This window comes from Oncorhynchus mykiss, chromosome 30 (genome assembly GCF_013265735.2).
Source record: "Oncorhynchus mykiss isolate Arlee chromosome 30, USDA_OmykA_1.1, whole genome shotgun sequence".
Taxonomy (NCBI): domain Eukaryota; kingdom Metazoa; phylum Chordata; class Actinopteri; order Salmoniformes; family Salmonidae; genus Oncorhynchus; species Oncorhynchus mykiss.
In genome coordinates, this window is record NC_050570.1 from 41,392,528 (window position 1) to 41,419,642 (window position 27,115).

Consider the following 27,115-nt stretch of genomic DNA (forward strand, 5'->3'; position numbering starts at 1 on the left):
GATCTTCGTCTGTTTGCAATTCCAATGCTCATTGTTACACAATGAATTATCTTTTGTTTGATAAAATCCGTTTTTATAGCCTAACACAAAACATTGTGAACCGCTTGTGTCGTGAATTCCGTCTCATTCCATTTTCGACGACACATTCCAGGTAAATAACCCACACAGAACGTGACTTTTCCAGTCATGTTTGGTTTCACTGCAATCAACTGGTTTGTTTGTAACACAATCAAACGTGATGGGCCATTTCGCGGGACGTATTGACTGAAAGAAACCGATTTGAAGACAAGTAATGTCATTGTGCACCAATGATTTGCCCGCTGTTTTGTTGATTGATTGTATTTTAACCCAATGACCACTGATCGTCTTGAAATCTAGCTGGGTAGATAGCCAATGAGCTGAGGTTAACGACAATAGGCCATGTTTATGTGTTGCAAGACCAACCCATGTAGTAAGCTCCAGCGTAACGAGTAATTTGCTATTGAAGTTTCATACCGGTAGGAGAAACAGATATTACGCACTGCATTGTTTGGTAAACGCGCAGATTCAGCTGTTTATATATCAATCATTATGGCGACTAAGTCAGGGAAAGCTAAATCTAAGTCTAGATGTACAGATGTACACACAATTTTAGAATAAATTGATTGGGAAAGTGAGACCGATTGTTGTAGGACGATTCATTTAGCGATTGTGGAGGAATATTTTTGAACGGGAGAGGATATCGTTTTGGACTGGTAAGTTCTTATCATGCATTGTTTGAAATTAATAATATAAAATATTATTTGTGATTTTTTTATATTTTAAAAGCAATATATAAACATGTAATGTCATGAAATGTGAGATGCGGGTCTGCCGCCCCACCCCAACCCACATGAAATTGAGTTGAGTTGAGGGGAGGGCAGGCCCACAACACTGGCCAAAGTGAAATGGAGACAGTAGATACAGCTGGTCTGTTGTAATATAATAAAGACAGTAGATCTAGCTGGTCTGTCTTAATATAATGGAGACAGTAGATCTAGCTGAAATGTCATAATATAAAAGAGACAGTAGATCTAGCAGGTCATAATAATATATTCAACCTTATGTTCCCTGTACTCTCTCTATATATATATATGTTTATTATACCTGTTGATACAGGGCTCATATATTCTAACTAAACATTTTCTTTCACAGTGACACTGACTCCGAATGGGAGTCTTATCCGGTGTCCTGTGTGAATTTAAGTATGCTCTCTCTAATTCTCGGAGGACCTGAGCCCTAGGACCATGCATCAGGACTACCTGGCATGATGACTCCTTGCTGTCCCCAGTCCACATGGCCTTGCCGCTGTTGCAGTTTTGCCTGCAGCTATGGAACCCTAAACTGTTCCTTTTTACTCGAGGTGCTGTCATGTTGCACCCTCTACAACCACTGTGATCTCCACCCGGCACAGCCAGAAGAGGACTAGGTTTCTTCGTAGGTTGTTGCCTCTCTAGGGAGTTTTTCCTAGCCACCGTGCTTCTACACCTGCATTGCTTGCCGTTTGGGGTTTTAGGCTGGGGCTATATAAATAGATTTGATTTGATAGAGGACTGAGGGTCTTCCAAATATTCAAAGTGTGTAAATAGTTACCCATGTTATTTTGTAAATGTATATATATTATTTTCCCCCCCATTTTTTAAATGTTTTAATTATTTTTCTCAATTTTTGGGGGGGCGGGGTGTGTTAGAATACCATTTTGGTATTTTGTATATAGTTATTTGTTTCAAAATGTATACCTTCACCAATTTGGCCACTTGGGTACATTTGGGCTACTTGTGTGGGACACCTGGGTGACTTCATGATAAATGTCATGTAGCACACTCATTTTGGAAGTTATCATTCTGAAACTTTGCACAAGTACTGTTGCCCTCTTATATTTTTCACTGAAATTGTCCCCATCATCCTATCTGAATGTTTGTTTTATCTTGTTCATTTTAAAGATACAAAAATTGTTGTTTTATCTAATCCAGATCTATTGTGTTATATTCTCCTACATTCAATTCACATTTACACAAACTTCAGAGTGTTTTATTTCAAATGGTACCAAGAATATGCATATCCTTGGTTCTGTGCCTGAGCTACAGGCTGTTAGATTTGGGTATGTCTTCAGGCAGAAATTGCACAAAGTAGGGGGGAGCTCTAAGACGTTATTAACAAACTATAGGTTTGGCAAGTCGGTTAGGACATATACTTTGTGCATGATACAAATAATTTTTCCAACAATAGTTAACAGGCATATTATTTCACTTATAATTCACTGTATCACAATTCCAGTGGGTCAGACGTTTACATACACTAAGTTGACTGTGCCTTTAAACCGCTTAGAAAATGATGTCCTGGCTTTAGAAGCTTCTGATAAATTATGTCAATTGGAGGTGTACCTGTGGGTGTATTTTAAGGCCTACCTTCAAATTCAGTGCCTCTTTGTTTGACATCATGGGAAAATCCAAAGAAATCAGCCAAGACCTCAGAAATGTTTTCCCAAGGATGAACAAGTCTGGTTCAAGCAATTTCCAAACGCCTGAAGGTACCATGTTCATCTGTGCAACTACGCAGCTGTCATACCGCACAGGAAGGAGACGCGTTCTGTCTCCTAGAGATGAACATACTTTTGTGAAAAATGGGAACGCTTGCAAGGCGAAGAACACCATCCCAACCGTGAAGCACAGGGGTGGCAGCATTATGTTGTGGGGGTGCTTTGCTGCAGGAGGGACTGGTGCACTTCACAAAATAGATGGCATCATGAGGCGGGAAAATTATGTGGATATATTGAAGCAACATCAAGACATCAGTCAGGAAATTAAAGCTTGGTTGCAAATCGGTCTTCCAAATGGACAATGACCACAAGCATACTTCCAAAGTTGTGGCAAAATGGCTTACGAACAACAAAGTCAAGGCATTGGAGTGGCCATCACAAAGCCTCAATCCCATAAAACATTTGTGGGTAGAAATGAAAAAGCGTGTGCAAGTAAGGAGGCCTTCAAACCAGACTTGGTTACACCAGCTCTGTCAGGAGGAATGGGCCAAAATTCACCCAACTTATTGTGGGAGGTTTTTGGAAGGCTACCCAAAACGTTTGACCCAAGTTGAACAATTTAAAGGCAATGCTACTAAATACTAATTGAGTGTATGTAAACTTCTGACCCACTGGGAATGTGATGAAAGAAATAAAAGCTGAAATAAATCTCTCTCTCAACTTTTATTCTGACGTTTCACTTTCTTAAAATAAAGTGGTGATCCTAACTGACCTAAGACAGGGACTTTTTACTAGGATTAAATGTCAGGAATTGTGAAAAACTGAGTTTAAATGTATTTGGCTAAGATGTATGTAAACTTCCGACTTAAACTGTATGTGACTCACCACCTGGATTCGGTCTTATGCAGCAAAATTTGAATTTCTGTTTTTTACATTGGATAAAAGTAGAGACTCACAGCTACAAAAAAATGGTATATCATACACTGCATTTGAGGAAACAATGGGAAAGTAATTCTGCTTTGAAAGTTGATAAACTTTCAGAAAACCGTCTGTTTTGGTACTACAATTTTCTACACCCATTCAGCATTAGCCCCACCCATATCTTTAAGGGTTGATCGGAGCATTCTTTACTAACTTTTCAGCTACATCCAGACATCGAGAGAGAACAGGTCACTGAACATTACTTGCCCTAGCAGAGCTGGTTAGGCTGTTAAGTTATCCAGAGCGCTGATGACTGCAACTGTGCTGTCAGATTGTCTGTTGGTAATTTCAGAGTGTTTCGCGTTCAGAGCGCACACTGGATGCTCTGGCCAATAAGTAGGGTTGATCCGAAAGCTCTGACCTCACAACAACAGTCAAGCACCCAAGCTAACTGGCTGACATTGGCTAGCTACTTCCAGGTAAATAATGAGATAACACCCCACTCTGACCATTTTACTCACCCTAGCAGAGCTGGTTAGGCTGTTTTCATGTTGTAAAGAGCGTTGGTGAATGTAACTTTGCTGCTGGCAACAATTGAATTATGCTTTGTTGCCGACGTTAACTTACACCAGACATTCAACGGGTGTTGAGCATAAAAATGAATCAGTTTTTCTGCACTCTGGCACACTAAGACGAGAGTTAAGGTAAACTATGAATCCCAATGCATGACGTAACGTTAGTTAACGGGCCAGCCAGCTAACGTTAGCTAATAATTATCCAAGATGGCGTAGCAGTCAGACGTCTTGTCGTGTCGTGTCCCTTGTATATATCGTTTTGTTACATATTTTTCTTCGCATATCTTTTAAAACATTTTACTAAACCTCAACATCTAAATACTCTCCTGCAACCCGCCTCACCCAATGTAGCGTGGATCTGCTTTTTTTTCCTAAAGTATTTATATTTACTTCGGATCCGGAACCCCTCAACTGAAGCTAGCCAGCTAACTACCAGCTATCAGTCAGCAAACCATTGCTAGCAGTCATCAGCTAACCTTTAGCTCGGAACGCTCTCGCCAGTTCGAACAACGCGACTCTAACCAGAGCATAACGGACCTATTATTTTTATCCCCGGATTCCCACCGCAAACGGAACATTTTCATCTGGATCTTCACAACTAGCTAACTAGCTAACCGCAACCCCGGATGACTACTCCTGGCTAGCGTTTCCATCTACTTAGCTTGAAGCTAGCCCGGCCAGAGCTCCTGTGCTACCACTGAAGCATACTCCTGGGCTACAATATCCGGACCCACGACCGGTCTATCGATGTCACCGCATGAAGAGGCATAAACAGACTTAACCCCATCGCGACGTCCCCCCTTGCTATCTGCTGCTGCTTGCTATTTCGGCCTGCTAACTGCTAGCCTGCCCCGGTCTACTAACTGCTAGCTTGTTTAGGCCCGGTCTGTTAACTGCTAGCTTGTTAGCACAGGCCTGCTAACTGTCTGAATCGCCGCGTCCCCAGCCAGCCCAACCAACCACTCACTTGACCTATATTTATTTTCAATCTCTTTTCGATTTTTAATTCGATAATACCCTCCGGTAACCTGCCTCACCCAATGTGATACGGAATCGCTATTATTATTTATTTTTAGAACACATTCAAGAACCTCCAGAAGCTAACCAGCTAACTAGCTACAAGCTATTTAGCCACTGCTAGCGGCTTTTACCTTCTGCACAACCAGACAGTTTTTTTTAGCCTGGATAATACTCGCCAGTCTAGCTTCCTTGTCCCATCTACCGCTGCCCCCTGGACACTGTGATCACTTGGCTACATAGCTGATGCCTGCTGGACTGTCCATTAATCACGGTACTCCATTGTTTGTTTATGTTTTTATCTGTCGGCCCCAGCCGCACTCAGGCTCTGTGTGTAGTTAATCCGACCCTCTCTGCCTAGTCAACGCCATTTTACATGCTGTTGTTGTGCTAGCTGATTAGCTGTTGTTGTCTCACCTACTGTTTTAGCTAGCTCTCCCAATCAACACCTGCGATTACTGTATGCCTCGCTGTATGTCTATCTCAAATGTCAATATGCCTTGTATACTGTTGTTCAGGTTAGTTACAGTGCCTTGCGAAAGTATTCGGCCCCCTTGAACTTTGCGACCTTTTGCCACATTTCAGGCTTCAAACATAAAGATATAAAACTGTATTTTTTTGTGAAGAATCAACAACAAGTGGGACACAATCATGAAGTGGAACGACATTTATTGGATATTTCAAACTTTTTTAACAAATCAAAAACTGAAAAATTGGGCGTGCAAAATTATTCAGCCCCTTTACTTTCAGTGCAGCAAACTCTCTCCAGCAGTTCAGTGAGGATCTCTGAATGATCCAATGTTGACCTAAATGACTAATGATGATAAATACAATCCACCTGTGTGTAATCAAGTCTCCGTATAAATGCACCTGCACTGTGATAGTCTCAGAGGTCCGTTAAAAGCGCAGAGAGCATCATGAAGAACAAGGAACACACCAGGCAGGTCCGAGATACTGTTGTGAAGAAGTTTAAAGCCGGATTTGGATACAAAAAGATTTCCCAAGCTTTAAACATCCCAAGGAGCACTGTGCAAGTGATAATATTGAAATGGAAGGAGTATCAGACCACTGCAAATCTACCAAGACCTGCCGTCCCTCTAAACTTTCAGCTCATACAAGGAGAAGACTGATCAGAGATGCAGCCAAGAGGCCCATGATCACTCTGGATGAACTGCAGAGATCTACAGCTGAGGTGGGAGACTCTGTCCATAGGACAACAATCAGTCGTATATTGCACAAATCTGGCCTTTATGGAAGAGTGGCAAGAAGAAAGCCATTTCTTAAAGATATCCATAAAAAGTGTCGTTTAAAGTTTGCCACAAGCCACCTGGGAGACACACCAAACATGTGGAAGAAGGTGCTCTGGTCAGATGAAACCAAAATTGAACTTTTTGGCAACAATGCAAAACGTTATGTTTGGCGTAAAAGCAACACAACTGAACACACCATCCCCACTGTCAAACATGGTGGTGGCAGCATCATGGTTTGGGCCTGCTTTTATTCAGCAGGGACAGGGAAGATGGTTCAAATTGATGGGAAGATGGATGGAGCCAAATACAGGACCATTCTGGAAGAAAACCTGATGGAGTCTGCAAAAGACCTGAGACTGGGACGGAGATTTGTCTTCCAACAAGACAATGATCCTAAACATAAAGCAAAATCTACAATGGAATGGTTCAAAAATAAACATATCCAGGTGTTAGAATGGCCAAGTCAAAGTCCAGACCTGAATCCAATCAAGAATCTGTGGAAAGAACTGAAAACTGCTGTTCACAAATGCTCTCCATCCAACCTCACTGAGCTCAAGCTGTTTTGCAAGCAGGAATGGGAAAAAATGTCAGTCTCTCGATGTGCAAAACTGATAGAGACATACCCCAAGCGACTTACAGCTGTAATCGCAGCAAAAGGTGGCGCTACAAAGTATTAACTTAAGGGGGCTGAATAATTTTGCACGCCCAATTTTTCAGTTTTTGATTTGTTAAAAAAGTTTGAAATATCCAATAAATGTCGTTCCACTTCATGATTGTGTCCCACTTGTTGTTGATTCTTCACAAAAAAATACAGTTTTATATCTTTATGTTTGAAACCTGAAATGTGGCAAAAGGTCGCAAAGTTCAAGGGGGCCGAATACTTTCGCAAGGCACTGTATCATTGTTTTATTTTACAATGGAGCCCCTAGTTCCACTCTTCATACCGCTGATACCTCCTTTCTCCCACACATGCGGTGACCTCACCCATTACAACCAGCATGTCCAGAGATACAACCTCTCTTATCATCACCCAGTGCCTGGGCTTACCTCCGCTGTACCCGCACCCCACCATACCCGTCTGCACATTATGCCCTGAATATATTCTACCATGCCCAGAAATCTGCTCCTTTTATTCTTTGTCCCCAACGCTCTAGGCGACCAGTTTTGATAGCCTTTAGCCGCACCCTCATACTACTCCTCCTCTGTTCCGCGGGTGATGTGGAGGTAAACCCAGGCCCTGCATGTCCCCAGGCACCCTCATTTGTTGACTTCTGTGATCGAAAAAGCATGTCAACATCAGAAGCCTCCTCCCTAAGTTTGTTTTACTCACTGCTTTAGAACACTCTGCTAACCCTGATGTCCTTGCCGTGTCTGAATCCTGGCTCAAAAATTCTGAGATTTCCATACCCAACTATAACATTTTCCGTCAAGATAGAACTGCCAAAGGGGGAGGAGTTGCAGTCTACTGCAGAGATAGCCTGCAAAGTAATGTCATACTCTCAGCGATCACTGCCTCATTGCCTGTATCCGCTATGGATCCGCAGTCAAACGACCACCCCTCATCACTGTCAAACGCTCCCTAAAACACTTCTGTGAGCAGGCCTTTCTAATCGACCTAGCCCGGGTATCCTGGAAGGATATTGACCTCATCCCGTCAGTTGAGGATGCCTGGTCATTCTTTAAAAGTAACTTCCTCACCATTTTAGATAAGTATGCTCAGTTAAAAAAAAATGCAGAACTAAGAACAGCCCTTGGTTCACTCCAGACCTGACTGCCCTCGACCAGCACAAAAACATCCTATGACGGACTGCAATAGAATCAAATAGTCCCCGCTGTATGCAACTGTTCAAAGAAGTCAGGAACCAATACACGCAGTCAGTCAGGAAAGCAAAGGCCAGCTTCTTCAGGCAGAAATTTGCAGAACTCCAAAAAGTTCTGGGACACTGTAAAGTCCATGGAGAACAAGAGTACCTCCTCCCAGCTGCCCACTGCACTGAGGCTAGGTAACACGGTCACCACCGATAAATCCATGATTATCGAAAACTTCAACAAGCATTTCTCAACGGCTGGCCATGCCTTCCTCCTGGCTACTCCAACCTCAGCAAACAGCCCCCCCCCCCCCCCCCCCCGCAGCTACTCGCCCAAGCCTCTCCAGGTTCTCCTTTACCCAAATCCAGATAGCAGATGTTCTGAAAGAGCTGCAAAACCTGGACCCGTACAAATCAGCTGGGCTTGACAATCTGGACCCTCTATTTCTGAAACTATCCGCCGCCATTGTCGCAACCCCTATTACCAGCCTGTTCAACCTCTCTTTCATATCGTCTGAGATTCCCAAGGATTGGAAAGCTGCCACAGTCATACCCCTCTTCAAAAGGGGGAGACAACATTCTGACGACACCATTCTGTATACTTCCGGCCCGTACTTGGGCACTGTGCTATCTAACCTCCAAACGAGCTTCAATGCCATACAACACTCCTTCCGTGGCCTCCAACGGCTCTTAAACGCTAGTAAAACCAAATGCATGCTTTTCAACCGTTCGCTGCCTGCACCCGCACGCCCGACTAGCATCACCACCCTGGATGGTTCCGACCTAGAATATGTGGACATCTATAAGTACCTAGGTGTCTGGCTAGACTGTAAACTCTCCTTCCAGACTCATATCAAACATCTCCAATCTAAAATCAAATCTAGAGTCGGCTTTCTATTCCGCAACAAAGCCTCCTTCACTCACGCCGCCAAACTTACCCTAGTAAAACTGACTATCCTACCGATCCTCGACTTCGGCGATGTCATCTACAAAATAGCTAACAATACTCTGCTCAGCAAACTGGATGCAGTTTATCACAGTGCCATCCGTTTTGTTACTAAAGCACCTTATACCACCCACTACTGCGACCTGTATGCTCTAGTCGGCTGGCCCTCGCTACATATTTGTCACCAGACCCACTGGCTCCAGGTCATCTACAAGTCCATGCTAGGTAAAGCTCCGCCTTATCTCAGTTCACTGGTCACGATGGCAACACCCACCCGTAGCACGCGCTCCAGCAGGTGTTTCTCACTGATCATCCCTAAAGCCAACACCTCATTTGGCCACCTTTCGTTCCAGTTCTCTGCTGCCTGTGACTGGAACGAATTGCAAAAATCACTGAAGTTGGAGACTTTTATCTCCCTCACCAACTTTAAACATCTGCTATCTGAGCAGCTAACCGATCGCTGCAGCTGTACATAGTCTATCGGTAAATAGCCCACCCAATTTTACCTACCTCATCCCCATACTGTTTATATTTATTTACTTTTCTGCTCTTTTGCACACCAATATCTCTACCTGTACATGACCATCTGATCATTTATCACTCCAGTGTTAATCTTCAAAATTGTAATTATTTGCCTACCTCCTCATGCCTTTTGCACACAATGTATATAGACTCTCTTTTTTTTCTACTGTGTTATTGACTTGTTAATTGTTTACTCCATGTGTAACTCTGTTGTCTGTTCACACTGCTATGCTTTATCTTGGCCAGGTTGCAGTTGCAAATGAGAACTTGTTCTCAACTAGCCTACCTGGTTAAATAAAGTTCAAATAAAAAATAAAAACAGTACACTTTAACTTGAAATAAATACTTTATGTCGAGAGCATGTCTGCCAAGCTGTCATCAAGGCAAAGGGTGGCTACTTTGAAGAATCTTAGATATATCTTCATTTGTTTAACACTTTTTATTGGTTGCTACATGATTCCATGTGTTATTTAGTAAAAAAAAAATGTAGAAATAACTTTTGACTGGTTCTGTATGTCATTTCGCAAAGTCTTGTCTGATAGCTTGAAGTTGCTTTGCCAGCATTCCGGCTCTCACTTCCGGGCTTTCTCCCGCATCTCCCGCTTCAGGAACATTTTGTTCTGGATCTCGTTGAGTGAGAGGGACACAGAGCAGCGTGAGGGATTCTCCTTCCTGTACATAATGCTCTCCTTAATTGCCTCTTTTATCACCTAGAGAGGTGGATGGAGGATGTGGAATGGATTAAAACACTGTATTAACCTACACATGTGGTTAGTCAATTGACCGTTAACAAGCAATCATAATGAATTCAAATGTGGTTATAGGTTAGATAAAAAAAACAATCAGCATAGGCCTACACACAGGCGTTTGATGTCCAGGGGACCCATAATTAGTGATGGATAACTGAGCAAACCCTGATGTTGCTGGAATGTTTAACATACATTAAATCTGGCTGGCTGAACTGACATTTACGTTGTTGAAATATTGTTTTACAGACATTAGTTCTGGCTAACCGAACTCACCACTATGTGGAGGGTGGTTTGAACAGGAGTCAGGATGCACATTACCATCTACCACATACAGTACTAATGTCATATTGGAAAACCACTTCAGTCACTGGCATTTTAGTTCTGACCGACTGAACTGACTTTTTGATTCGTGGGATCTTTTTACACACCCACACACAGTGCTTAAGAATCAATTTGACCTGGATGTTAAAAGCACTTCACGATAACGCACCAACCACAGACAAAACTAGTATGGCTCCGCATCAACATATTCTTGGCTCTTTAAAGAGCACTTAATTGTTCCAAAAACTGTCTGACCTAACATATTAGAGACGGCTGTACAGTAGGCAGTGGTGATGTTGTTGAAGGCTGAACATACCTCGATGTTGTTGAGCGTATTGAACTCCATGAGGTCGTGGAGTTGTGTGAAGGCCTGGTTTGAGTACTGGAAGTTAAACGTGGAGTACGGCGTCTCGGGGTCATCAAAGATGTCAAAGTCAGCCATCTTCTTCTCCTGTTCTGTTTCACGAGGCACTCCTTCAAACACACAGCAAAGGGATGATATTTATTTCAGGATGATAGGGACTATGACTAACTAATAAATGGTCATATACAGCTAATAATAGCCTATATCAAATGACTAATTCAGAACTACGTTTTTTTCTGCCCCAACTCCAGTGGATTACGCACTGTCAATCCATTTTAACAATGGCGAAGTTACGTGATGGTTAGTCATTTGTGACTCACCACCTGGATTCGGTCTTATGTAGCAAAATTTGAAATCATGTTTTTGACATGGAATACAAGTAGAGACTCAGAGCTACAAAATGATATATTATACACTGCATTTTTGAGTAACAATGGGAAAGTAATTCTGCTTTGAAAGTTGATTAACTTGTAAACTCACTTTAGCGAAAATGGCCTTTGAATGTTTTGGTATCTAGTGTAGAGCTCTTCTTTGTTTACACCCATTCAGCATCATTCACACCCTATTAAGTTTTAGTTGAACCCATCTCGTTTCACTCTCTGAGTGTTCAGAGCACACACTTGACGCTCTGGCCAATGATTTGTTTACCTCTGGATAACATGAAAACAGCCTTACCAGCTATGCAGGCAACAATTTCATTCATGATACCGGCCATATTCAATGAGGGTTGTACACCTTAGCTTAAGGCATGTAGCTCAAGGCACCCTAGGAATGTAGCTTAAGGCACACCTTAGCTTAAAGCATCCTAAATGAGGGTACACTTGTCTTTGACTATACAGGGGATTAACAGACCAGTGATATAACCTACTCTCTCTCCTACACAGACATAAATATATCAGTGTATGACAACATGTGAGTGGCCCTCGTCATGAGGCCCTAAACACTATAATTCAGTGTGTGAGGCAGCGCAGAGGCCAGGCCAGTGTATATATGTGTTCCTATGGCTGATGATGTTTACCCTGTTTACACACATTGCTCTCCCAGCATAGTGAGAGATTCCCCCCATAGCACCTGGTCACAGATCTGCTCCTTATGGGTTCATAAATCACCCCACTAGGCAACTTGTAAAATACCAATCCCACACATGGCCCAGTTCTCCACTATAAACCCTCAACTTCCGTAGGGGAATATTCCCTATGGATAAACAGTCAGTAAGGGGCCTACTATTATGTATGGAATACATCGGAACAGACCAGACTTGATCGGAATACACTGGAATTGATCTAGGAACCAAAACCAAGATAGGGGATACCAGTCACTAAAATAACATTAATTATAGCTAAACATAGCTTAATTGAAGAGGAAATCACTTTCAAACAGGGCTCACATATTTCACATGTACACAAACATGTACAGACATACATATGGCATACACTGTACATATACAGTACTTACCAGGGGCTTTGAACATCCTGAAGTTGATGTTGACCAGGACAAAATGGATGACAGTGGGGCAGTTCCGTTCCCCCTTTATTGGCTTGAAGATGTAGCACTCTTTCAGGCCCTCGCGGTCAAACACCTTGGGGTCGATCTTAGGGAATGGCAGCTTGTTCATCCGGGCCCACTTCTCAGCCAGCAGCAGCTCCTATATATATATATATATATATATATATCAAAGACAAGTCAAAAAGTTCACATCTCGATTACTACGGAATAGTACAATGATTGTAACTTTTATCCTAACTCATAACTACTTAATCATCACACAAAATAATCTTCAATGATAAAATGAAATAAACATTTTAAAGCAAAGTACTGACAGACAGAGCTTAGCAGTACAATGACCTAACCTGAAGGGTGACCACATTTAAAATACCTAATATATTAAAAATGCATCCTCCATTTGCAATGTACTGCCTATGACCACACTTATCGTCTAAAAAAAAAAGTATACAAACACCAAGTTAGGCATACCTAATTTCAAAATAGGCCAACATCACTGACAATCGTGAATAATATTACATAAACTGCATCTGCATGCCAACCATTTGATCTCAATCAGTTTCATGGGAATATGCATTTCGATCCTCTTGAACTACTGTTCGTGTGCAAATTAGAACCGATGATGTTAACAAACTACAGTGGCTTGTGAAAGTATTCACCCTCCTTGGCATTTTTCCTATCTTGTTGCCTTACAACCTGGAATTCAAATAGTTTTGGGGGGTTTGTATCATTTGATTTACACAACATGCCTATCGCTTTGAAGATGCAAAATATTTTTTATTAGGAAACAAACAAGTAACAAGACAAAAAAATTAGAACTTGAGCGTGCATAACTATTCACCCCCCCAAAGTTAATACTTTGTAGAGCCACCTTTTGCAGAAATTCCAGCTGCAAGTCTCTTGGGGTATGTCTCTATAAGCTTGGCACATCTAGCCACTGGGATTTTGCCCATCTTCAAGGCAAAACTTGTCCTTCAAGTTGGATGGGTTCCGCTGGTGTACAGCAATCTTTAAGTCATACCACAGATTCTCAAATGGATTGAGGTCGGGGCTTTGACTAGGCCATTCCAAGACATTTAAATGTTCCCCTTAAACCACTCGAGTGTTGCTTTAGCAGTATGCTTAAGGTCATTGTCCTGCTGGAAGGTGAACCTCCATCCCAGCCTCAAATCTCTGGAAGACTGAAACAGATTTCCCTCAAGAATTTCCCTGTATTTAGCACCATCCATCATTCCTTCAATTCTGACCAGTTTCCCAGTCCCTACCGATGAAAAACATCCCCACAGCATGATGCTAGATGGATAGTGTTCTCGGGGTGATGAGAGGTGTTGGGTTTGTGCCAGATATAGCGTTTTCCTTGATGGTCAAAAAGCTACATTTTTCACATCTGACCAGAGCACCTTCTACCACATGCCTTTTGGCAAACACCAAATGTGTTTGCTTATTTTTTTCTTAAAGCAATGGCTTTTTTCTGGCCACTCTTCCATAAAGCCCATTTCTGTGGAGGGTACAGCTTAAAGTGGTCCTATGGACAGATGTTCCAATCTCCGCTGTGGAGCTCTGCAGCTCCTTCAGGGTTATCTTTAGTCTCTTTGTTGCCTCTGATTAATGCCCTCCTTGCCTGGTCTGTGAGTTTTGGTGGGCGGCCCTCTCTTGGCAGGTTTGTTGTGGTGCCATATCCTTTCAATTTTTTAATAATAGATTTAATGGTGCTCTGTGGGTTGTTCAAAGTTTTTGATATATATTTTTTAACCCAACCCTGATCTGTACTTCACAACTTTGTCTCTGACCTGTTTGGCGAGCTCCTTGGTCTTCATGGTGCCGCGTGCTTGGTGGTGCCCCTTGCTTAGTGGTGTTGCAGACTCTGGGCCCTTTCAGAACACCCGAGATCATGTGACAGATCATTTGACACTTAAATATAGTCCACCTGTGTGCAATCTAACTAATTATGTGACTTTTGAAGGTGATTGGTTGCACCAGATATTATTTAGGGGCTTCATACAAAGGGGGTGAATACATATGCACTTTTCCATTTTTGTTTTTAAGAATTTTTGGAAACATGTTATATTTTTCATTTCACTTCACTAATTTGGACCATTTTGTGTAGGTCCATTACATGAAATACAAATCCATTTAAATTACAGGTTGTAATGCAACAAAATGCCAAGGGGGGTGAATACTTTTGCAAGGCACATACTGTAGCCTTCCTGTATCATTCTGCATGCTTTTGAGTTTTGGCCGCATTATTATTATTTTTTTTACTATTCAGCTGACCATCCTAAACTCTCATCACAAATTAGGTGGTGTTTTTGGTGTAACAGTAACGTTATTTCATGTGATTATATTTGGTTCTGTTATGTAGAGTACTAATTATTCATTATGTGATTTTCCTAGACATTGATTCAGCTTTTGATCTAACTTCACAATGCTCCGGCCACACCTGCTTCCGCTGCACTGAGCGAGCAAAGGGAATGTAACACAGTTAGGAAGGGAGACTTAAAACAGGATTGAGTGAAGTAGCAGCAAATATGTTGAATGAGAAACTAATGAGCATGGAGAGCCTCACAAGTTTGATGAAATGACCTTATATCTTTAAGTTTAATACGTCTATTTACTTAAATTTGTAGCTCATCATCAGAAGTACACTTTTTACAAGTTGTTAGGCCTAATGCTTGATTTTTCGGCAGCTTTTCTGAAATTCTGCGATACATTTTGCAATGTTTTTATCACGTTAATTTTTTAATTGTTTTGCATGGTCGTTAGCTGATATTTTTGTTTGCAAATGAGATTGATTTCTGTTCATGGCACCAGCCATCAACAATCACCCATCATCTTCGCACGTGAATACGCTGACAAGCCAGGGGGGAAAAACTTTGTTGGATTGGGCCATTTTCCATGGTAACAGTGCAGTAATTAGTCAAAATTACGAACCCGCTTTTGATTGGACCCTTTAATGCGCCAAAAGTGCGGGAATTGTTCAAAATTGCGAGCTCTCACATAATATGCGCTGATTGGTTGATTTTGCATTGAATTATGTGATCGCAGAATCCTAGAGGGACTGCCTAACTGTCCTCTCCAATTTTAGCTGGAATTTAACCCAAAAAGATTTGAGAAATACGATTGATTGACAATAGGCATATGCGTTGCGCAGAATATCAGATCTCAACAACGATTGGAGAAGTGTTTAACATCACCAGTACCACATCATTATGATATGTATTTTTTCATAAGCACAACGTGACTGGAAGAGACAGGATAAAATGTCTGACTGAAATATGGAACAAAACAACAATTGGTGATGTTTGAATTTGTTGATAAAATGTGGGACATGATTGGTTTTGGGACTCAGGACAAAGGTCCAAATTATGGGACTGTCCTGCACAATCTACTGACCTTGAAGGGTGGGCTGGAGTCACTGGGGCGGGCTGAGAAGTCGAAGGAGATGATGAGGTCGACGCCACGCTGCGGGCGCAGGATGAGGGGGTACGGGAGGTTATAGGTCAGACCACTGTCCACTACGTGGATCTTCTTACTCTTCACGTCCAGTGGCTCGTAGATACCAGCAAACTCATCTGGGTCTGAGAATGTTATGGAATACAATGCAGAATAAATACAGAAGGTGTTATAGTAGAAATGCGTAAGGGAACGGATGTGTGTGTTGATTGGGTGTGTGTGTGGTGGTCATGTTATAACTGTTTCCATATATACACAGTAGATGTCGTCATGGATCCACCTGTACCCAAATACCCGAGATCCGGTTCGAGATCCGAGAGGGTCCGGATCCATAATTCTAAATAATGTCAGGGGTCTGGGTCGGAAGTCATATGATTGTCAAGGGTCTCGGGTATGTGTAATTTTAACCGACTTGTCTGGGAAGGGCCCATACAGATCCGAACGCCACTGTTGCAGTAGAGAGAGAAATTCTATAATTTTTGCCGCTGCTCTTGCTTTTCACTAGAGTGGGGGTGTGTAGCTTGTTGTTGTTGGCCAATCATAAGTCATCATTGCGGCAATAGGTTACAGTCATAGAGCCTCAGTGTGTGGCAAATGTTAGATCAATGGAAATGGAATTAAAATTACGGAATTAAAAGTTAAAGGAGAAGGATAGGCTACAACTATCAAGAGCCAACAGCTTGCTTGACAAGTGTCTCTCAGTTTTATGCAGTCGAGACCGATACTACGTAATCATATTTGATAAGTTAACCTAGCTTTGGCAGCTATTAGACTACTAAAGCGCAAGTCGGCTTGGTTGGTTGGTTGCTGTCTCTTATGTCTCCCTCCCTCCTGCTTGCCTGTTTCCCACGCTCACAGTATGGCCCCTCCCCCGCCTGCTAGAGCGGCACCTCAACCTCTCTCTCTCTCCCTCCCTCTCGCGCTTTATCAGCTATGCTTAATAAAGTACCTTAAAAAATGACTTTTCTAGTGCTTCCCTCACCCGGTTTGGACCAGGACTGGATCCAACCAGGTCAATACAGAACAGATCTAGTTGTCCTCTTGTCTGTTCGGAACCGTTCTCTATTTCATGCATATCAGTTCCAACTTTTTGGACAAGTGAAGACCTCTAGTACTGTTGTTCCCAAACTGTGGGGGGCGCAAGGGGTGGGCAGGAGGGGGCGCACCCTACAATTTAAAGGAATCCAGTCTGGCTTTATACTTACTCTTGAACATAGTAATAGTAGAATGTACAAACTGACATTTCGAAATTGAGTAGTGCATCATCAGTTCCTCATTGCATGTTCGTTTTTGCACACCTTATAGAGCTATTTATAATTTGTCAGAAATGTCCTGATCAACTAGCCCATGTCAGCTAACGTAAAGAAAAAAGCTTTCATAGTGTCCATTGAGTTTTTTACTCTGAGAATTAGAACCTAACGGTTGGCGCTGCGAGCAGGGTTCACCACGATTTGTAGTCAAACCAGAGAGTCCAGATCAGTGGAGCAGGAGCTGGCAATAAACAACGTACGCACAGTTCCCACACCCGTTATCCACTCATTTTGACATCTTGGGGAGATGAGAAAACGTAGGCTGAACAATTATAGGATATGGACCTAGAGAGCCTGAGTTTATTCGTAGGCCCATTGTGTAACGACCGGTTGTAAATATCTGGTGGAGGGTAGGTTCCTTAAGGATAGGTCCCGAGTGGAGGTTTTCCTCTGCAAGACCTAGGAGTGACAATACAGTGTAGGGTAGGTTCCGTATTAGGATAGGTCCCTAGTGGGGGTATTCCCCTGTGAGATCTGTAAAAGGGACAAAAGTCCCAGCTGCAGTGAGTTTTTGTAAGACGAGAGTTCTAGAATATATTAAGTTTTAGGAAGACAAGAGTTCTAGAACATAATGCGTTTTAGGAAGACGAGAGTTCTAGCAACTAGAGAGTTCTAGCAACTAGTGAGTTTTAGAAGATGAGAGTTCTAGAAGCTAGTGAGTAAATTTTTCAAACAAAAAACAAGATATTCGGACACTGAGTTACATGCAATAGCAATACAGAGAGAGGTTGGTTTATGCTCTATGGGGAGGGGGAACCATGAAAGATTGTGGAAATTAGGAAGACAAGGAAGAATAATTTTGGTAACGTGTGTTATCAACAACAGTGATTTTTGTGGTGCAATATTGGAATCTGTATTCTCCAGTAATACATTTGCAGAAGCTATAGTATTGGTACTAATATATGGTATTAAGTGCCATGACCAATTAATTAGGTACAAAAACCATAACTATTCTCCGGGGAAGTGGGTAGCGCTTCCGTGGAAAATAGTTAATACGTGTGTATTATAGACGGGGGTTAAGAAATCTAAAACACCCTAAACACAAATGGGAGAGGTTGGGGAATAATAACTATTGATATGGCGACAGATCGCCCCGATTTTCCAAGCGGAGCTAGAGGAGTTTAATAAAGCCATGGAGGCGTTGAAAGAAGCACACGAGCATTCTACCAATTCGGCTCAAATATGGGGAATAGATAGATGTACTACAAAACGACTGGGTACGTGAGTTGATTCATAGAATTTGTACTTTGGCTTTGATGGCAGGTTTGAAACCTGTGATCAAAACGGCAATTGCGGGGGTTGTGGATGAAACGAGCAAGATGCTTTGAGAGTGGAATATAACTCCGCTCACTTCTCAGACGTGCGAGGAGTTAATACGGCCACAGTGAAAGTCACTTACAGTGGCTTCAATGGCCAAAGTAAGTCAAAGAAACGTAGCGAAAAAACATCAAAGCATAAGGAGATAGTCCCACAGCTTTCAGACTGGAAGAATTAGTGTAGGAATGGAACGGACTCTTTATGAGAAATTGGCTAAATTTGCCACAGGAAAAAGTATTTTGGGTTGAAGAATCTAGGTGGAATGCCAGGGGAATGGATTCTAGAGGTAACACATTTTAATTATCTGGCCAAATACTCAGAAAGCCTAGTTTTTTTTGATCTCATGAGAGATTTTATGTGGTTCTATTATGAAATTGATTTCTAGAATGTACGAAAGGGTGGTGGGGTAACGAGGAATTAGCAAAGGGGTTGAAATGATTTTTAATTTTTTTTAGTTAGTTCATGAACATTGTGGTGCGGTGGTTATGGGGAATAAATAGTACATGCTATATAAAAGATAAATAAATGATGGAGTAGGCCATAAACAGAGTTCCAGATAAGTGAGGCCTGTTCATGTGTGTTTTTGACCTATGGTTTACCACACACACACACCCCAGCACGCACACACAACTTAGAGGTTATGAATATGTGTTAGTGGTGTTGATACTGTGGGATTTATTTTGGATGGGGTCTTTTCAATTCAGTTTTAAATTGGGTATACAGAAGGATGGAAATGTTTGGAAGGTTTTGAAATGGTTTCTGAAGGACGGGGAAAGAAAAGGGGGGGAAATATTTAATTGTGTCAAATGCCCTGTATCCTGACTTTCCGGTGAGCCCTGATCAAACTCACTAGAAATGATAGAAACAGGTGGGCGTTAATTATAAAATGAATGAGAAACACCAGTTTCTACTCTATTTTACTATTACTTTATGAGATACTATTATTTCCTTATGGGGTTATCATGGGGTTATCAAGAGTTGTAATTCTAAGTTGATTAGTTTTTCAAATTTGTTTATTTTTGATTTAACATGTTGTTTTTGAATCACGATGTGAATCGTGTTCAAGGGAAAATTACTAGTTCCCTGGGGTCCTGGTCCTTGGGTAAATATACAAATGTACTTTGTTCAATCTGCATATAGAAGGAAAACTATGTTAAATAGGGATGACATTTACTCCAAATGGATTGTGACATGTGTATTGCTGATTTCTGTTTTGCCTTTGTTTCGATACAAATTTCACCAGATTGGGACTTATGGAGTGTGGGATTCTCCGATGGGTTAGGGTGCTAACTTCCTGATCTGATAACTCTTTCGAGAGGTTGCCAGTAAAATAAGGGAGTATGAACTAACTTGAAAATGGTTTTAACAGTAACAGTATGTTGCTATGCTCTTTGACATTTGTCGTAGAGATAATGTTATTAAAAACTTCTTAGGGCTAGGCCTTCCGGTGAAATTGGAGGGCGAGCAATTCAAATAAATAATCATAGAAATTATGGATATATTAAGGTTAATGTAATAATTTGTCATATAGTCAATGCATGTCTGGATTTCCTGAAACAGATATGAATTGAACTAAACTGTTGTTCTGATCTGTCCTTTTTTGAGGTTATCATGCAAGGTGCCGTCAGATCGTGTATTAATGCATGGTAGGAATAATTTGCCCAAAAACAATGAACCCGTGTGTGAACCTCAAAACCCCTCCCTAAATAACCCAGAGAGGTTAAGGGAGGCGGAACAGTTTATTACCCCATCAATTCGTCTTCCTGTTGAACCATAACATATGTCATGGTTGGAGATAAGGAGGAGTGCATCTAAATTGGAGTATATATACACAGTGCCTTGCGAAAGTATTCGGCCCCCTTGAACTTTGCGACCTTTTGCCACATTTCAGGCTTCAAACATAAAGATATAAAACTGTATTTTTTTGTGAAGAATCAACAACAAGTGGGACACAATCATGAAGTGGAACGACATTTATTGGATATTTCAAACTTTTTTAACAAATCAAAAACTGAAAAATTGGGCTTGCAAAATTATTCAGCCCCTTTACTTTCAGTGCAGCAAACTCTCTCCAGAAGTTCAGTGGGGATCTCTGAATGATCCAATGTTGACCTAAATGACTAATGATGATAAATATAATCCACCTGTGTGTAATCAAGTCTCCGTATAAATGCACCTGCACTGTGATAGTCTCAGAGGTCCGTTAAAAGCGCAGAGAGCATCATGAAGAACAAGGAACACACCAGGCAGGTCCGAGATACTGTTGTGAAGAAGTTTAAAGCCGGATTTGGATACAAAAAGATTTCCCAAGCTTTAAACATCCCAAGGAGCACTGTGCAAGCGATAATATTGAAATGGAAGGAGTATCAGACCACTGCAAATCTACCAAGACCTGCCGTCCCTCTAAACTTTCAGCTCATACAAGGAGAAGACTGATCAGAGATGCAGCCAAGAGGCCCATGATCACTCTGGCAGAGATCTACAGCTGAGGTGGGAGACTCTGTCCATAGGACAACAATCAGTCGTATATTGCACAAATCTGGCCTTTATGGAAGAGTGGCAAGAAGAAAGCCATTTCTTAAAGATATCCATAAAAAGTGTCGTTTAAAGTTTGCCACAAGCCACCTGGGAGACACACCAAACATGTGGAAGAAGGTGCTCTGGTCAGATGAAACCAAAATTGAACTTTTTGGCAACAATGCAAAACGTTATGTTTGGCGTAAAAGCAACACAGCTGAACACACCATCCCCACTGTCAAACATGGTGGTGGCAGCATCATGGTTTGGGCCTGCTTTTCTTCAGCAGGGACAGGGAAGATGGTTAAAATTGATGGGAAGATGGATGGAGCCAAATACAGGACCATTCTGGAAGAAAACCTGATGGAGTCTGCAAAAGACCTGAGACTGGGACGGAGATTAGTCTTCCAACAAGACAATGATCCAAAACATAAAGCAAAATCTACAATGGAATGGTTCAAAAATAAACATATCCAGGTGTTAGAATGGCCAAGTCAAAGTCCAGACCTGAATCCAATCGAGAATCTGTGGAAAGAACTAAAAACTGCTGTTCACAAATGCTCTCCATCCAACCTCACTGAGCTCGAGCTGTTTTGCAAGGAGGAATGGGAAAAAATGTCAGTCTCTCGATGTGCAAAACTGATAGAGACATACCCCAAGCGACTTACAGCTGTAATCGCAGCAAAAGGTGGCGCTACAAAGTATTAACTTAAGGGGGCTGAATAATTTTGCACGCCCAATTTTCAGTTTTTGATTTGTTAAAAAAGTTTGAAATATCCAATAAATGTCGTTCCACTTCATGATTGTGTCCCACTTGTTGTTGATTCTTCACAAAAAAATACAGTTTTATATCTTTATGTTTGAAGCCTGAAATGTGGCAAAAGGTCGCAAAGTTCAAGGGGGCCGAATACTTTCGCAAGGCACTGTATATATACTTGTGTTGGTGGAAACATGTTTTGTCTAATGCAGCTGTATTGATCCTCTGGGAAGAATAAACTTGGTTTAAACTTCCATAGTGTCTGTTGAGGTTTTTACTCTGAGAATTAGAACCTAACAACCCCATGACAAAATGTGCAGAATTGCACGAAATAAGCTTTAAACCTGCTAAATTCTCTCCACCAACAAGAGGGGTGTGAACAGTTTTGTTATGAACAGTGCTTGTGCCCATAGAAATAGATGTGGCACATGCGCGCGGGGACGGGATGTTCCCCAATACTGGAAGGGGGGCCCCCCCGAGTGAAAAAGTCTGGAAACCTTTGCTGCAGTGGTGAGGGTCAAAAGCTTCAAGTTCCTCGGTGTGCACATCACAGAGGATCTGACTTTTTATTACTACTTGTTATTTTTTTTTTACTTTTGCCATTTGATTCTTGATGGATTGATCATTGTTGAGGAGAGTTAGCAAGTAAGCATTTCACTGTACTGTGCACCTGACAAATAAACTTTGATTTGATTTGCTTTAACTAGAATCTAACAACGGTCATAGACCTGTCATATATCTGGAATCTGGAATCTAGAATCTAGAATGTGTTACATCTAGAACTCCTTGATCTTCATATTTGACATCTGACCTGTGACAGCGTCAACCTCATCCTCGAAGGAGGCGCAGGAGTTCTGGTACATAAAGTCTCCGAAGGTAGAGAAGGGCATGTTGGTGTTGAGGTTGAGGCCTAGCATGAAATTATGAACCTTCCCCGCCCTTCCCTCTCGCGTGTTGAGCAAGGAGTCGCCGCTGAAGAGGGAGGTGATCATTCGCTGGACCCAGCTGTTCTGTGCGGTTCCGTACTCATCTTCCGCCCCTGGGTTCTCCTTGCCTCCTGGAGTGGGGAGAGATAGAGAAAAAGAAGGGAGGCAAGGGAGAGAGAAGGGGACAATGTTGATAAAGAGAGGCCACATGGGATGTACAGTAGGTTTACAGAATGCATTTGGTGGCTAGAGGTGCTTGATAGGACTTGATCTGAAGTGCACAGTTCCGAGGGTCACAGTTTAATTGATCAATCGTTTAGTCAACACGCCCAGGTATAAAAATGTTATATACAGTGCATTCGGGAAGTATCAGACCCCTTGACTTTTTACAGATTTTGTGAAATTACAGCCGTATTTTAATGGATTAAATTGTATTTTTTCCTAATCAATCTAATCAACACAATACCCCATAATGACAAAGCAAAAACAGGTATTTCGAAATGTTTGCAAATGCATTAAAAATAAAAACTGAAATATCACATTTACAAAAGTATTCAGACCCTTTATTCATTACTTTGTTGAAGCACAGCCTCAAGTCTTCTTGGGTATGACGCTACAAGCTTGGCACACCTGGATTTGGGGAGTTTCTCCCATTCTTCTCTGCAGATCCTCTCAACCTCTGTCAGGTTAGATGGGGAGCATCGCTGCATAGCTATTCTCAGGTCTCTCCATAGATGTTCGATCCAGTTCAAGTCTGGCTGGGACACTCAAGGACCATCAGAAACTTGTTCCGAAGCCACTCCTGCGTTGTCTTGGCTCTGTGCTTAGGATCGTTGTTCTGTTGGAAGGTGAACCTTCTCCCAAGTCTCAGGTCCTGAGCACTCTGGAGCAGGTTTTCATCAAGGATCTCTCTATACTTTACTCAGTTAAACTTTCCCTCGATCCTGACTAAACTCCCATTCCCTGCCGCTGAAGAATATCCCCACAGCATGATGCTGCCATCACCATGCTTCACTGTAGGGATGGTGCCATGTTTTCCCCAGCCGTGATTTCACATTTTAGAGTGGACTTTAATTGTGCCCAGCACAAGGTGCAGCTGTGTAATGATCATGCTGTTTAATCCGCTTCTTGATACGCCACACCTGTCAGGTGGATGGATTATCTTGGCAAAGGAGAAATGCTCAGTAACAGGGATGGAAACAAATTTGTGCACAAAATTTGAGAAAAATACGCTTTTGCTGTGGATGGAAAATTACAGGGATCTTTTATTTCAGCTCATGTCACATGTTGCGTTTATATTTTTGTTCAGTATATACAGTACCAGTCAAAAGTTTGGACACCTACTCAGTCAAGGGTTCTTTATTTTAAAACATTTCTACATTGTGGAAAACTGAAGACATCAAAACTATGAAATAACACATATGGAATCATGTAGTAACCAAAAAAAAGTGTTAAATAAATATATATATTTATATTGTTCAAAGTAGCCACCCTTTGCCTTGATGACAGCTTTGCACACTCTTGGCATTCTCTCAACCATGAGATAGTCAACTGGAATGCATTTCAATTAACAGGTGTGCCTTGTTAAAAGTTTATTTGTGGATTTTCTTTTTTTTTTTTTACGTTTCAGCCAATCAGTTGTGACAAGGTAGGGGTGGTATACAGAAGATAGCACTATTTGGTAACAGACCAAGTCCATATTATGGCAAGAACAGCTCAAATAAGCAAAGAGAAATGACAGTCCATCATTACTTTAAGACATGAAGGTCAGTCAATACAGAACATTTCAAGAAATTTGAACGTTTTTTCAAGTGCAGTCGCAAACATCATAAAGAGCTATGATGAATGGCTCTCATGAGGACTGCCACAGGAAAGTAAGACCAAGAGTTACCTCTCCTGCAGAGTTCATTAGAGTTAACTGCACCCTCAGATTGCAGTCCAAATAAATGCTTCACAGAGTTCAAATAAACACATCTCAACATTAACAGTTCAGAGGAGACTGCGTGAATCAGGCCTCCATGGTCGAATCACTGCAAAGTAACAACTACTAAAAGACACTAATAATAAGAAGAGAGTTGCTTGGGGAAAGAAACCCGAGCAATGGACATTAGACCGGTGGAAATCTGTCCTCTGGTCTGATGAGTCCAAATTAGCAATTTTTCTAACCTAATTTTTCTGTCTTTGTGAGATGCAGAGTAGGTGAATGGATGATTTCCGCATGTGTGGTTCCCACCGTGAAGCATGGAGGAGGAGGTGTGATGGTGTGGGGGTGCTTTGCTGGTGACACAGTCTGTGATTTATTTAGAATTCAAGGCACACTTAACCAGCATGGTTACCACAGCATTCTGCAGCAATATGCCATACCATCTGGTTTGCGCTTAGTGGGACTATCATTTGTTTTTCAACAGGACAATTATCCAAAACACACCTCCAGTCTGTGCAAGGGCTATTTGACCAAGAAGGAGAGTGACAGTGCTGCAACAGATGACCTGGCCTCCACAATCACCCAACCTGATTTAGGATGAGTTGGACCGCAGAGTAAAGGAAAAGAAGCCAACAAGTGCTCAGCATATGTGGGAACTCCTTCAAGACTGTCGGATGATCATTCCAGGTGAGCTGGTAGAGAATAACAAGGGTTTGCAAAGCTGTCATCAAGGCAAAGGGTGGCTACTTTGAAGATTTTTAAATATAAAATAGATTTTGATTTGTTTAACCATTTTGTTTGGTTACTTTATGATTCCATATGTGTTATTTCATAGTTTTGATGTCTTCACTATTATTTTACAATGTAGAAAATATTGAAAATAAAGAAGTAGATGAAGGGGAGGAGACAAATTAAATAAGGATTTTTAAGCCATAAAACAATTGAGACATGGATTGGGTATGTTTACCATTGAGAGGGTGAATTGGCAATACAAAATATTTAAGTGCCTTTGAATGGGGTATGGTAGTAGGTGCCAGGCACACTGGTTTGTGTCAAGAACTGCAATGCTACTGGGTTTTTCACACTCAACAGTTTCCCATGTGTATCAAGAATATGCCACCACCCAAAGGACACCCAGACAAATTTACACAACTGTGGGAAGCATTGGGCCAGCATCCCGTTGGAACGCTTTTGAGATCTTGCTTTGACGAATTGAGGCTGTTCTGAGGGCACAAAGGGGGAGGGGGGGATGCAACTCGATATTAGGAAGATATCCTTAATGTTTTTAACACTCAGTGTATATAAGTTGTTTGTCATGAAAGATGGTCTCCCTAGTTCTATCGATCTTTGAGTGATTAGGAAAAAACAAAAAGTGTTACTTTCGTCCCAGTTCTTCCCTACATGCATGACTAGGGTTGGGCGATATTACCATAGCATCGTCTATCGACGATAATTGACTGCCGTCGCTGATGGTGACAACATTGTGATGTGACAGACAATGGTTTAGCCTATTTTAACTATATAGCCAACTATACAGAACCAGAGGAATAAAGAAAGGACTATAGGCCAGACAGAGCAGAGAATTCCACCAAAGCAGCACAATGTCCAGTCAGAAAATAGCCTATTGTTTCTCTCTGTCGGATGCATGGGCATTAGGCAAGAGCCTAAACCTAATTTTGTTTTATAATGGACACTCCTTTAACTATCTAGTGTCAAGCTGTTTAAAGTAATGTAGCCTATATTCCCTTCGATGGGCTATGAATATGACTGAAGGCTACACTTCATTGTTTTATGCATGGCTTTCTCCCAATCAAACAATAAATGGAACAGAGTTCCATCTCCAAAGGTTATTTGAATAGCCTAAAAACGTAAGGTATTCTAGCATGTCGTGATATTCAAAAATAACAAGAATGAAAGTCTATAGCCTAAGCCTAGGCATATGCTATTCTCAAACACAGCTTTATGAGAGATAGAACAAGCAATATGATTTATTTTCTATTATTTTATGAGGCAAATAAAGCAATTATTATCCAGTTCTGAAGATGGTATACTGCTTCTATCCAGCCCATGATGTAGGCCTATAACCTAACTCACTATGTCGAGAGAGCCTGTTCCTCAGACAGTCACTGCTCCATCAATGCAGCATCAAGGCTGTGACTTCCCCTGAACAGTTTGAATGTGTTAAAATAATGTAGACCACACACAATTATTCAGGTTTCTGTGTATTTCGTATGAATCATTATGCATCATGGATATGGCAGTTCTCACCTTTCCAAGGCCTCTCGTCATTATCTAGTCTGTCCTCCCCCACAATGTGTTGAGGCTTTAACTGTTCTGCAGGAAAAGACAAGGACATCTTCTTTAAATCACACTTTCACTCATATCCAAGTCTTCACTCCATCTCAAACACAGAGGTTATCATAGCATGACATGTATCG

General features: G+C 41.6%; 1 protein-coding gene across 1 annotated transcript in view; it reads right to left on the bottom strand.

Moving 5' to 3' along the window:
* Positions 1-9,869: 9,869 nt before the first annotated feature.
* LOC110521831 (cytosolic phospholipase A2) overlaps positions 9,870-27,115 on the bottom strand; it is a 47,729-nt gene continuing 30,483 nt past the window's right edge. The window contains exons 13-18 of the mRNA XM_021599738.2: positions 26,946-27,011; positions 22,639-22,884; positions 15,867-16,051; positions 12,426-12,615; positions 10,923-11,080; positions 9,870-10,246 (exon numbers count right to left, since the gene is read on the bottom strand). Of these exons, the coding sequence (XP_021455413.2) occupies positions 10,109-10,246; positions 10,923-11,080; positions 12,426-12,615; positions 15,867-16,051; positions 22,639-22,884; positions 26,946-27,011 (983 nt within the window). The 3' untranslated portion in view covers positions 9,870-10,108. The remainder of the gene's footprint in view (positions 10,247-10,922; positions 11,081-12,425; positions 12,616-15,866; positions 16,052-22,638; positions 22,885-26,945; positions 27,012-27,115) is intronic.